The sequence below is a fragment of the Falco punctatus genome, assembly GCF_963210335.1.
Source record: "Falco punctatus genome assembly, chromosome: 15".
Taxonomy (NCBI): domain Eukaryota; kingdom Metazoa; phylum Chordata; class Aves; order Falconiformes; family Falconidae; genus Falco; species Falco punctatus.
The window spans coordinates 15083319-15095965 of NC_137595.1; the positions used below are offsets into that span (position 1 = coordinate 15083319).

A 12647-nucleotide genomic window follows, 5' to 3' on the forward strand; every position below is an offset into this window, starting at 1 on the left:
TACTTGGAAAAATAAATGCACAAAACCTTTAGAGAACTTATAATATAGAAATTTAATCCCAATTTAATGCAAATATAATTAACTATTCTTTCAGAAGGAGAAATACTAAAACATGCTGGTGTTTCAGATCTGTTCAACCTTTAAATGTTCAATAACTGCAGCTTAGGATAGTGGTGTGTGTTCCTGTTTTGATTCAGTCTGTCAGTTTCTACTGTGAAGAAACCTGTTCTTTCCCATGCAGAAATTACCTTTAAAGGTTGATTGTTTGTTTGTTTGTTTTATCTGGAACTTAAAGGAATTGTAACTAAAATAGGATGCGCTATTGTACTTTCTTTAGATGCTAAAAGATGGAACTAACTGGGAACAAAATGAAGAAATACCTCGTTTGCCAGGAGAGACTAGAGTTACAGGTATGAAGCTATATAGCTGCCTAATGCAATGCTTGATTAGGAGTCTGGCATTTACATGTATCTTTATTGGATTGTTTTCATAATTTGGACTGGTTTGGGCTCAGGGCAGGGTAAGTCATGCTAAAACATCATTAGTTTTTTTTAAGTCACTGCAATAAGAATTTTTCATCACCACAGATAACTTTTTAAGTCTTTAAAATTTTGGTTTCCGCACGTTGCAGATCCTCCAGTACAAAGAAATGGCAAGTCAAGGTGTGTCATAATTGTATCTACAGGCTAAGTAGCAGGTGTCTAGCAATGAGAGCCCCTCCAAGCTTTCTGAAGTCAAGAGAATTCTGTGTGCCACCCACTATGAATCGATACCTTGTACAGGACTGTGGAAACTTAGCTCAAACCATGCCTACCCTAAGTACTAGTCTTACGCTTCCTTGACACAACATGGCATGCGTGTAGCTACTATTCATTTACATACAGTAATTTTGTAGCATAAGGAAGATTAATGTATTGTGTACAGTGACTTCTTACTGGAATGGAGCCTTCCACTCATGGGCGCTTGTGTTGAGGGATCAGAATGCAATGGGAAGAGGTTGGTCTTCTATTTGTGAAGCTTCTCCTTCCCCCTGCCTGAGGATTTTTTAGGTGGATTTGTGAACAGGATTGGCTGAGGTGAAACCAAAGTAGTGATTTAGAGGAGGGAGGGAGGTTTTTAATGAGGAGAGTTGTGGGGAAGGCATGAGGGAGAGGGTGTGGGACTAAGATGAGTGATCCTTATGAAAATTGTCTGTGCTTTGGGGAAGCACACTGGAAGAAGGGTGCTTGTTGTGGAAGGCAGATAAATAGGTTGGGCTAAAGAAATGAGTGGACAGGGAGAAACAGGTGGTTTGTACTGCTTCGCTTAAGTCTGTAATGACATTGCTTCAGTTGAGTCTGTCTTTTTTTGAGTAGTATGTGTTAGTACTTGTTTTGTTACTGTCCTTGCTGAAACATTGCTGATGGCCCTGCTGTGTTTGATTGCCTCAAATTGAAATGTAATGTTTCTCTTCAGGATGGTGAGTTCCCTAAACACTTCAGAACTTGAACTACATAGTTCAGTGCAGAATTGATTACAGAGCACTGAAAGATGTAATATATCAATAGAAGTATGTGTTTGTTCTGGGATAGTGAATAGACTGGTTCAGTAGTCACAGAGAGGACTTAAATCTGCTTGCTGTTCTATGTCCTGCCCTCTTCCGTGTAGTGCCAAGAAAGAGAAGAACACAGATGTAATTAGGGAAGGCTACTGAAATCTGCTGATTTAATTTGGAAAAGTTTAGTATATGAAACTTTTTCACATTTTCCTAATAATTCAAGTGGACGAAACTCAGATTTATTACTTTTTAAATTCATTCATCTCTGAGTGGCTGTTATGAGTGCAGCTCTCTTTAGTTTACTGCTACTTAACTGACGCTGTCCTTAGCTCTGATTTTTTTTCTTTTTACAATCTTTAAGAAATGCTGCATTTCTTACAGACAAGGATGTTATTTATATGTGTCCGTTTAATGGCCCTGTTAAAGGAAGAGTGTACATCACAAACTACAGGCTATACCTAAGAAGTGTGGAAAATGTGAGTAATATGCCAGAATTGCTTTGGTGGGATGAGTTGGCTTTAAACCCCCTTCCCTTCACCCCCACTGCTTTTGGTTTATTTTGTGGCCAGTTCATTTGTTTTAGTTGTGGCCCACGTATGCTTGTGGAATTGCATGGGAGGCTTTTCACTGGGAATGATCTGTTTGTAATAACCGTATCTTAACTGTGTAATGACTAAATAGTAATTGCCTTTGTGCCACTAAGAAATCCATGTAAAAATGGAAGTTCTTTAAAGTCAGATGTGTTGTAAAAGTGTTATTTCTGCCTGGTAAAATTACAGTTTAATCACACTGAACTGATACCTGTATCTTTTGTCTGTTGGAGCTTTTTTGATAGCTGCTCCCTTTACGCTTACTCTATGATAGATCAAGGGCAGCAACTGATGATGTGCAATAGTTCTTAAAATGGCTATCACTTAAACCAAGATTTTGATTGTCCTTGCTGCTGGAAAAGAAAAATACTTTGATCAATAGAACCTTACATGGGCGGTGGGAGTAGCAATGTGTTCGATAACAAGCGCATTTTATTCTCTTTCATGTTGCCACTTATCTGTTTCATAACTTGGTTTTTGTTTGTATTTTTTTAAAAGTAAGGTTTTAGGACTATTGAACTGAGGTCTTTCTGGTTGCAGCTAACTCTACTAGTAATCTCTTTTTCATTTTTTTTCTAGTTTATCCTGTATGTCAATAAAGCCGTCTTAGCAGACAGAGGCAATCAGATGTGTGTAGCAGAAGGCATCTTTTAGGGTGTTGCCACCTTTTTTTCCTGCATACCGTATTAGGCATGAAGTATTTTTGTTGCATGTTAAACTGGATGGTATTCAAGACTGTAGAGTGACTGTGCAGACTTCGTAACGTGTTGGGAGGAGAGACTCAAATGCAGAAACACACTTCTGCTTCCTTGACTGTATTTCATGTCTGCTTTCTATTCTAGAATGCATAAGAACATTTCGCTTGAGTCTTCTTTTTAGATTAATCTTCCTTACTCAAACTTTCCTTGCAGGATCCAGTTGTAATATTGAATGTTCCATTGGGTGTAATTTCAAGGATTGAAAAAATGGGAGGAGCTTCAAGCAGAGGAGAGAACTCTTACGGATTAGATATAACCTGTAAAGTAAGACTTTCCAATAATTCAATAGAAAATGAAATCTATAGGTTCCTTTTCTCACTGCTTACCTATTTATAGGAATGAAAAATCACGTTCCTCACAGCTGAATTTAAAAAGAGGGGGGTTTGGACCTGGACAGGGAAATACCTTTTGTACAAAGGGCTATTTAACTGTCCTCTCTGCATGTGAGGAGAGGGGCTGGTCTTCCTTTCTGAGTCATACTTGACAAGAGGTTTTGCACAGTAGTCCTGTTTTAGGGCATTATTCCTGCATTGCTTCATTATTTCATTAGTTCTAAAAGCAATTTTTTTATAATCCTAAAATCTTTGAAGAACACCTCAAACAGGGGTTTTATAAGCCATAAAGGCAGTGAAAAGCTTATGTAACAGCCATCTCTGTTTCCTTAGTCTCACAAGAAAATTGTTGCCATGAAAAAATATGGTCATAGGGAAGTTCCCAGTGGATAATTCAGGATCCTTTGACTCATTAATGGAGTATGTATACACATTTAATTCTTAGTAGTTAATGCGCAGATTGCTTATTTTGGATGTTAGTGATGAGAAAATAGCTAGGGACAATGTAGTCTGAACAGATTATTGGCAAATTTTCATTTTGAAAACATAGACTAATTCCCATCCTGCAAATGTTCAATAGCCCATGAGACTTCAGTGAATCAGATTCAGTCATTTCTGATGGCTTTATGCCAAAGCAGCATTTGCACCACACAGAGTGTGGTGCTGCTTTATTTGTAGAATTCTTATGCTCTATTCTATTTTATGGTGTAAGAAATAAAAGTGTACATTCACAGTGGTTTGAGGTGTGTTGCAAGCAGATTCTAAATCATGTTTACTGTACTATATAGCATTTGTACATCAGATAAAAGTATCTTACTGCTTTCACTTAAAAGATAATGCCTTTGTTTTAGGATATGAGAAATTTACGGTTTGCATTAAAACAAGAAGGGCACAGTAGAAGAGATATATTTGAAGTCCTCACAAAATATGCTTTTCCCCAGTCACATAACTTGGTAAGTTACATCATTTATACTATTGAGTTGTCTTAATGCAGAGTTCTTGCCAATTAACTTTAACTGTTTGACCTGCTAATGGACATCACGTCTGCTTAAAAAGAATAACCACAGAATCTGGTGTCAGCATAAACTAAAAAGAACTAATGGTTTTGTTTAGTACATTTACAACACTTAAATGTATGTATTTTTAAAGTTACGGATGCTGTATGCTATACTTCAGGTAAACTACTGAGCATCTCTGATCCACACAGATTTCATTGCTTAGAGACTGCAAGTTGTCCTCCCTAATTAGGAAATACAGTAGTACATGCCTTACTTGATTTCTTGACAATATTAAAACTATTGGGCAGTCTCCAAGGTAATGATAAATAGGAATCACCAAGAGTTTTACTTCAGGAAAAGAAGATATGGTAAGACAACACTTGTTTTATTGATGAAACTGATGAAAAATATAACAGGCAGCTAATAGTGTCATGAATTTACCCAGATTTATTTCAGGTTAAAAAAAAGCACCTTATGGAAGGAATTGAGCAACAATTGTGTTAACTAACCATTACCTTCACTTTCTTTGCCAAAATCTGTGTGTTGTTCTTGGTGTGAATCATTTTGACATCTCTTCAGTAAATGCTTTATTTTGTCTTTTGCAAAATTCACTTTACATTTTATTACGTTCCTTTCATTTAGTATAATTGTATGAGAGCTCTCTTCACAAAATGTTGGAGGGTTCTGCTATGAATTCTTAAAAAGTTTGTTCAGGTAATTGTTGAGTGGATGAGGCTGCAGCAGGAATCTTATTTCCTTCTCCAAAGACACATGTCAATCAATGGGCTATACTCTATAAACATTTAAGTCTTTGTAAGTATTTTTGCAGAAATTTTGCATTCTGTATGCAAACTGTGGAATGAAAGCATAAGGAGAAATAAATGCTTTTGCTTAGAAGTTTTCGCTTTGCTTTGCAATCTCATCCAATATTTAATTATTCTCATGGTGAAGAGGTTTTTTTCTTACATTGAGGACCTGTACGGATTTGCATGTAGTGACTGTGGGCAAATTAAGTTTTAACTGACTTAGGAGCATCCCTTATGGGATTTTTTCTATGGTGCCCAATCCAACTACAGGGCTTGAATAATATGGTGATAAGATGTGGACTTGTGTTAGGTTTTGTCATGCAAAAAGTCCCAGTTTTGGGGTCTAGCAATGGTAGTGAGTAATGTGTGGAGTGGTACGCTTCCTGCTGTATTTGTTGCACCTGTTGAACCTAGTAAAGCTCATCACTACATGGCCTGGCCCGTTTTGGATGTAACTTGCCAATAAAAGTTATGCTTTTTAACAAAAGGCTCAGTCAAGGCAGAGGTAATTTTGCCTTCAGCACAAAACTTGTGAAGATAGTGACAAAAGACAGAATAGCTGTACTTTATCTCTCTTAGCTCCTGTCGGGAGCAGCTTATAAATGTTATAAATTATGATTACTTTGGAATGAAATAAAGTGAGCCCATATTACATCATGGTTGCACCTGTCCTTATTTCATGATGTCACAATGTGGGTGAGCCCTTAATTTTAAAATGAGCTAAGCAAGTGTGTGGTATTTTTGGTGTGCTTTCACCGTCTTTCAGCAAGCAGTTTAAATTGATCCTGCTAAAGTTGGGTGTTTCTGCCTGGTTGTTCATTCCTGCCTTGGTTTTCCCTGCATGAGCTTGAGGCTTCGTGGTGAACCAGATAGGGAACTGAAAGGAACTAAAGCTGAACAAAGAGGAAAAAAATAAAAGCTTTACCCTGCGTCGTTTCCTCAGTCTTGTAAGCCCAATGTGACAATGGGGTTGGGGCATCTATGGGTGGATGTGAATGAAGAGAAATTACGGGACTGCGTCTTTCAGTGGCTGGTTTAGAACAAGGTTTCACTGTCGGAATATGACAGCGTGTCTGGGCTGTGCATGCCTGCGCTCTCCTTTGAACGTATGCTAACGCCCTGACCATGCAGATAGCTCACTCAGGGAGATCTTTTGTAAAGAATGTGCTGTGACTTCACATGACAGCTGGGTGAAGGTGGCAGTCCTCTGCTATTCAAATGCTGAGCTCTTGCTTTTCTCTGGTCTCCTTCTCTCTACCTGCCAGCCATGTGGTTGATTATTCCTCTCATACCAAACTGACAGTTCTATAATCACCAAGTAAGCCAATGTAGCTCACTTACCCAGCACAAAATACTCTTGTTTTCTGAATTAGTTTTGTGCCACTTAATAAATTGATGAGACCTGTTTTTAAATCAATATGCATCGGAACCAGTGCAAGAGAGGGCTTGTAAGTAGAACAGGGAGCAGGCAGGAGAGAAAATAGAGGAATACCCTATTTTTAGCAGTGTTAAAGTGCTAATTTTGCTCAGACCACCTTGTGGAACTGCATCCTTGATCTTCAGCTGGTTCAGCAGTACTGATGCTTGTGCAGCTCTGCAGTGGAAAGAAGGCATCATCAGGACAATAAAGGTCTAAACTTTACTGTCCTGATTTTTATCTGTATTTCTATATTTTAAGTCAGATTTTTATCTGTAGCGGAGCCATATTCTTAGAGCTGATCCTAAAGAAGAATTTTCAGAGATGCTTTGCTTCAGTTTTCTTCATGCTATACCATTCTCAGACAAATGAATGGTAAATACAGCCCCAAATATTATTTCTGGGTAGGGTGTACTTAGTGTTTTCATGGTGTTTTCTCCATCACCATCCCAACAGCAGTGTTTGAGAGCCTCTAATAAATCATGGGTCTATGTGCATCTATTGGTCAGTGTCTCAATGTTTTCCTTACTTCCAGAAACTAATTGTCTCTGTCCAGTTTGAGCATAGGCTGGGTTCAGATCTCCCTGAATCAATAACATAATGTAAAATCTGATAGCCCGACTGACAGCATAGTTGATACAGAAAAAACAACTGCTATCCATAATCCTCTGTTGCATTTGCCAACTTATGCTAATTTAAATTGTGCTAAATTGAAAAGTTGTTGCTGAGTGTTTTTAAAAAGTTAAAAAAATAATCACGCCCCCAATTAAATATTTATAACACTCCACAAAAGATGAGATATATTTAGTCTTTGTAGTTTAGTTTCTGCATAGCAGCTGCTTCACTTCCTGATCTTATCTTGAAACTACACATCATCATTTTTATAACATTATTCGCCACCATAATACCTACATGATACATACTTATTTCTAACCATGATAGCTCTGTGGGAATGCCAGTTTTGATGAGAGACGCTGGTAGTCATGCTGTCTGACTGACCTCTCCCACTCCCGATGTAGGTAGTTAAAGTATAAGGTTACTGTATTTGCAAATGATCAGAAGTTAATTATTTAAATACTACAATGCCTGATCTTAGTTGTTAGATGAACAGGTATGATGTAACTGGCTGAGTTGTAGTAATGGCACATTAAAAGCAAGGGTAATGATATCTTTAAACACACTGAGAAACCGACAGCCTTTTCTACTAGTAAAAGCTTATGATATATGAAAAGCATAAACCAGTAAGTTAGGAATAGAAAAAACAATTTACTTTGCATGTGTGCAACACTTTCGAGTTTTGCTTCTTTCTTCTTTTGTAATGCATATTGTACAAATACTTAATAAATTGTATATATGTTATATGCTCATGTACAAGTAGAGCATGTATTTATGTACTGTGTTCTATAAATAGACTAAATATTTAACTATTTGTAAATAGACTGCTTGCCAGTCTGTATTGTCAGATTGCAGCTGCCCTCTCCTCTATGGTACAGAACTACATTGTTGTGAGCAACCGATGTATCACATACTATTTTTGTGTGCAAAATGGTAATGATAAATTGAATGTTGAAGACAAGCACTTGATCTGTAGGAGGACTGAAAAAGAGACACTGTGTGTTGACATTGCAGGTTAGCACCTGCAAGGAAGTAAACAGAATTATTTGCACAGTGAAGCATAAAAAGGAAGCTTAGCAAAAACATTACAAAATTTGAAAGCCTGTTTTAAAGTGAAGTAGTAGCCTTCTGCTGCAGGTGAAGCAGTAGTCGTCTGCTTTTAGACTATGGATCTGCAGTTAAATCCCTACTTGCATTCTGTGCAAAGAGGCTTTAAGTTGCTTTTACAAAAATCTTAGTTGATGTATTGTTAAGTCTTAGTTGTTTTGTTTAACTACAGGTATTGATAGATCACTACCCTTGCACCCCGTAAGTTTTCTGAGTGATGATTTGCTATACTTTTATTTATTTCTTACCTCTTTAATGCTTTCCTTGACTACATCTTTCTATATCCCATGACAGCTGAAAAGAATTTGAAACTGATTTTAATTAGTTGATAGACTAATAGGAATTGATGGGCTTCCATCAGACATGTAGCACTAATCTCTGTCAAACTTAAACCAGATTTAGTCAGTACATTGGAAGTGATTGCAAACTACCCCGCTTTGAACCCAAGATGTGAGACAAAACCAGCAATCAGTATAACTTAAGGTAGATCTGTGCTTTATTCAAGTGGCTTTTGGCTAGCTGGGCTCAGTACTGAGAGGAGGAAGGCCAGCTCAGGCTTGCTGCCTGAAGCACTGATTTATTGAACAGGTCGTCTACCTGAAACTTGTACTGTTGCTTGTACTTAGGATCCAACCAAACTAACCTAGGCTTGGCTCGGGTATACCTGTACAAACCACAGTTAGACTTTCTGATTATATGTTCCTGATTTTTAAAAAGCCAGTTCATGTTCTGAAAAAATCCAAACCGCTTTTATTGCAATATTGTGCTGAACCTGAATGTTTCCTGTGTGTAGGTTTTATTTTAAAAAAATTCCAACCTTTTTTGTCACATTCAGGCATATGTAATGAAGCTGCAGTTGATTTAATTCCTGGGAAAATGGGCTGGGTGCAAATAGGAGCTGTGGAGAAGTGCTTTTTGTTGGAGAGGAAGGATTAACAATGAGAGAGGAGAATGGATTTTGTGTGTAGTGAAAAAAGAAATGAGTGGAGGTTAGGGTGGAGGCTCAGAGTACCTAAAGTACTGTTTGGGGAGAAGGAGGGTTTAGCAGGGATGTGCCACTGATGTGGAGGGAAGGAAGGATGTGTGAAGAAGGCATGGAGCCTAACTAGCCAACTTATTGTACTCTGGTATTTGAAAGGCTTCCCTGAGTGCATAATGATGTGCTGAGAGAGGTTGGCAGGGCTTTTCTGCTTTGTGGAGTCATGCAATTCCTGTAGCTGGTCATGTACTTTGCTTCTCCGACCTTCCTCTGCCCTCTGAAGGATATAAATATACACCCAGCTGGTCCATACTAAATGCCTATGGGCAGTGAAGTAAGTTCCTTGTTTTCATCCTGACATGTGAGGTGTGTGTATGTGAGGGGCACTAAAATGAAAGAACCTGTATCCACAAAAAGCCAAGCCATGTATTTTATTAAGGTAGCATCTCTCAGATCTTATGTTAAATGATACAAGAATTTATGCATAATATATTGTAAATGGCATGAATTCATTGTCCCCTTTGCTTGCTGCAATGTAGAATTGCATTCGGATTATGTGCACTGTGGCATGAAAGCTTCAGCAATGTTAAGTTAATCAAGACATACGGATACAAACATACTGTGTTTAATCTGTAAGCTTGGGTTATTTAGGATGAAAGTGGAAATATGTGGGTCGGTAGTGCAGATGTGAAGCTTACCTGAACTATAGCCCTTCTGGGGTTTAAATAATATTTATCATGCTAATTTGTTCACTATGATGGGCTTTGTCAATTTGGTGCATCAGAATAATAAAAGGTCCAATTTGGTAAAATATGTTATTCAATAGAAATTACTTCACGTTGCTTATTACCACATTTTGTTTCTAATAAATAATGGTAATGTACAGACGTGTGCTAAATATGGCTTGTACTGGCACAACTGAGAAAATACAATTGTATCCAAGCACATCTCTTATGTTTGCTTAAGTATATGATTCTTAGTATTAAAATGTTTATAAGTGTGGGTTGCTTGTTACACTGAAGTGAAAATGTAGTTTGAAATTAGACAGAACTGTGTAAGATAGAAACTTTACAAATCTTATAAGGAGCAGCTGAGGGAGCTGGAGTGGTTTAGGCTAGAGAGGAGGAAGCTCTGGGGGATATTATCGCTCTCTACAACTACCTGAAAGGAGGTTGTAGGCAGGTGGGGTCAGTCTCTTCTTTCAGATAACAAGGGACAGGACAAGAGAAAATGGCCTCAAGCTGCACCAGGGGAGGTTTAGATTGGATATTAGGAAAAATTTCTTCACGGAAAGGGTGGTGAAGCATTGGAACAGGCTGCCCAGGGTGGTGGTGGAATCACCATCCCTGGAGGCATTTAAAAAACTTGTAGATGTGGTGCTTGGGGACATGGGTTAGTGGTGGGCCTGGCAGTGCTGGGCTAACGGTTGGACCTGATTGTAAAGGTCTTTTCCAACCTGAATGATTCGGCAATTCTGTTCTCTGAAATGAGTATACTGTTTTAAATGCGTATTCTCCTACTCTGATTTTTCTGCTGTGCTATGTTGGAATACAGAGGGATACAAATTTTATTTTCATCAATTGAGCTGCCTAAGTGGATGTGAATGTACAAAAATCTTGGGTTTGAATGGAACCATACTATGATTGTCAGAGCAGAAAAGGAAGCATTTTTACTCTTGGAAACTGCTTTATATATTGCTTTGTATATTTTGTCATGAGAGACAGGCCTAAGGTAGGATGAGGATACTGCTGTATTTCAGACTATAGCATTTAGCCTGGGCTAACATTCAGGCCATTTTCACAGAACATTTCAAGGCTTGAAATATCAAGTCTTAAGTGAAAAGCCATGGTGGGTGGTGGGGGTGGGATTCAGATCCTCAATCTTTCATACAGTGAGTAAGATTTTCAGTAGTAACCAGGTTAATTGTACAGTCTGCAATGCACACATATAAATGTGTGTATATAAATTTTTGTTATAAGTTAGTCAACTCTTGCAAAAGAAAAATAATTTTTAGTCTTTAGGATTTTCGATACTATTTATTTTTAAATATTGTTCCTGTTGGAGTATACTTCAAGAGTTTTCTCTGAATTGCTCATAAAAATTTAAGTCCAGACTTTCCTCCATACACTTTCATGTTCATTGTAGTGTTCTTTTATTTGTTAGTCTTAAGATTTGTGCTGGTTGATCCATGCTACTAATGTGGGTTTTTTCGTGAGCAATATAGGAAGAATTTGCACTACCTGGAATGTCAACAGAACTGATGAAGGTTAATTGTCAGCTTTAATAGTTGTGGGTTGTGTGACTGAAAGCTTTGGTCATAGATGCGGTAAAGCTGCTGTAGCCAAGTGTTTTAAATGAAGCATGCTCTGCATAGTAGGATTTCATTCTTGCAGAAAGGGTTCTGTCCGTCCCCTCCTCATGCATAGTAAATTTAACTTGGTTTTTAAAAGGTGAAAACAAAATACAGTTTTCCTTCTGTTTTCTTGTGGATTATTTTCTGGGTAACATGAACAGCATAGCTGCCATTTGTTTATTTCTAGTTTTGAGCAGCATCATCTTTATTTTTATCAATAAAATCTTCTATGTAACAGCTATCACAGTGCACTGTAATAAGCTCCTATGTTTTACTTATCAGGGCTTAAGCTGGGTAATTTTTAAGTTCTCACCAGGAAACTTGCAGTAAGGAGCAACTTAAATAAGATATTCCTGCCTTTGAGACATATTTAAGTCATCTGTTAGGATTCCAGTGTTTCTGTTTCCTACTGTTGTAAGCTTCTTCTTTGTCTCTGGTTCTTTGGTGAATTCTTAGCATAGTTGCACTTTGGGATACAGCAAATTCCTTTGGGGAGGAGGGGATGGTTCTTGTGTGTTGCTATTTATTAGTAGTTCAGCAAATCAGTTGCATCTACTGCTTTAGTGATAGTTCTGTTTTGCTGTATTCCTACTTTGCAATTAAAACAAACAACCTTTTTCAGGTTTTTCTGCCTAACTTCTGATAATTGCATCTACTTCTAGTGGTATGTTTTTTTTTCTGGTACAGCTGATGTCCACCTTTTTCCTTTTCCTTACTTCATCTCTCCCTCCATCCCACTTGAGACCAGTTTAGTTAGTCAAAAGAATCCATGTTATTTACTTCCACTGAAGGCCTACCCTTTTAAAAATGGTGAAGACATTCAGAATACACAGTTTGGGAATGCATTGCTTGCTTCTGCAACTTGCCGATGAATTTACTTGCTCTAAAATACTGATTTAATTTCAAATCCCAGTTTCTAAAACTAGTGGGATAAAATCTCTCGTGTGAGTAGTAATGTCCTTTTGAAATACTTGTTGATTTGAAATACATGAGGAGAAAACTACTCCTTTCGGAGGCATTCATTTTTGTGGTTTTTAGTGCTGTTTACCGTCTAAACCATTGTAACATACTAGGCTAAACAGAATTGCCTTGAGCCAGTAGGGTCCGCATTCATAAGATGGAAAGACACCCTCCTCTGGGCCTGAGGTGCACGTA

The 12647-nt window shown here is 37.8% G+C and overlaps 1 protein-coding gene across 3 annotated transcripts in view; it reads left to right on the forward strand.

The window, feature by feature from the left end:
* MTM1 (myotubularin 1) overlaps nt 1–12647 on the forward strand; it is a 47335-nt gene that overhangs the window by 14487 nt on the left and 20201 nt on the right. For 2 of the 3 annotated variants that reach the window (XM_080365728.1, XM_080365729.1), the window contains exons 4-7: nt 338–410; nt 1919–2013; nt 3039–3149; nt 4069–4170. In XM_080365728.1, the coding sequence (XP_080221854.1) occupies nt 338–410; nt 1919–2013; nt 3039–3149; nt 4069–4170 (381 nt within the window). Of the gene's footprint in view, nt 1–337; nt 411–1898; nt 2014–3038; nt 3150–4068; nt 4171–12647 lie in introns of those variants that run through there. The other variant, XM_080365730.1, reaches the window with a different exon arrangement.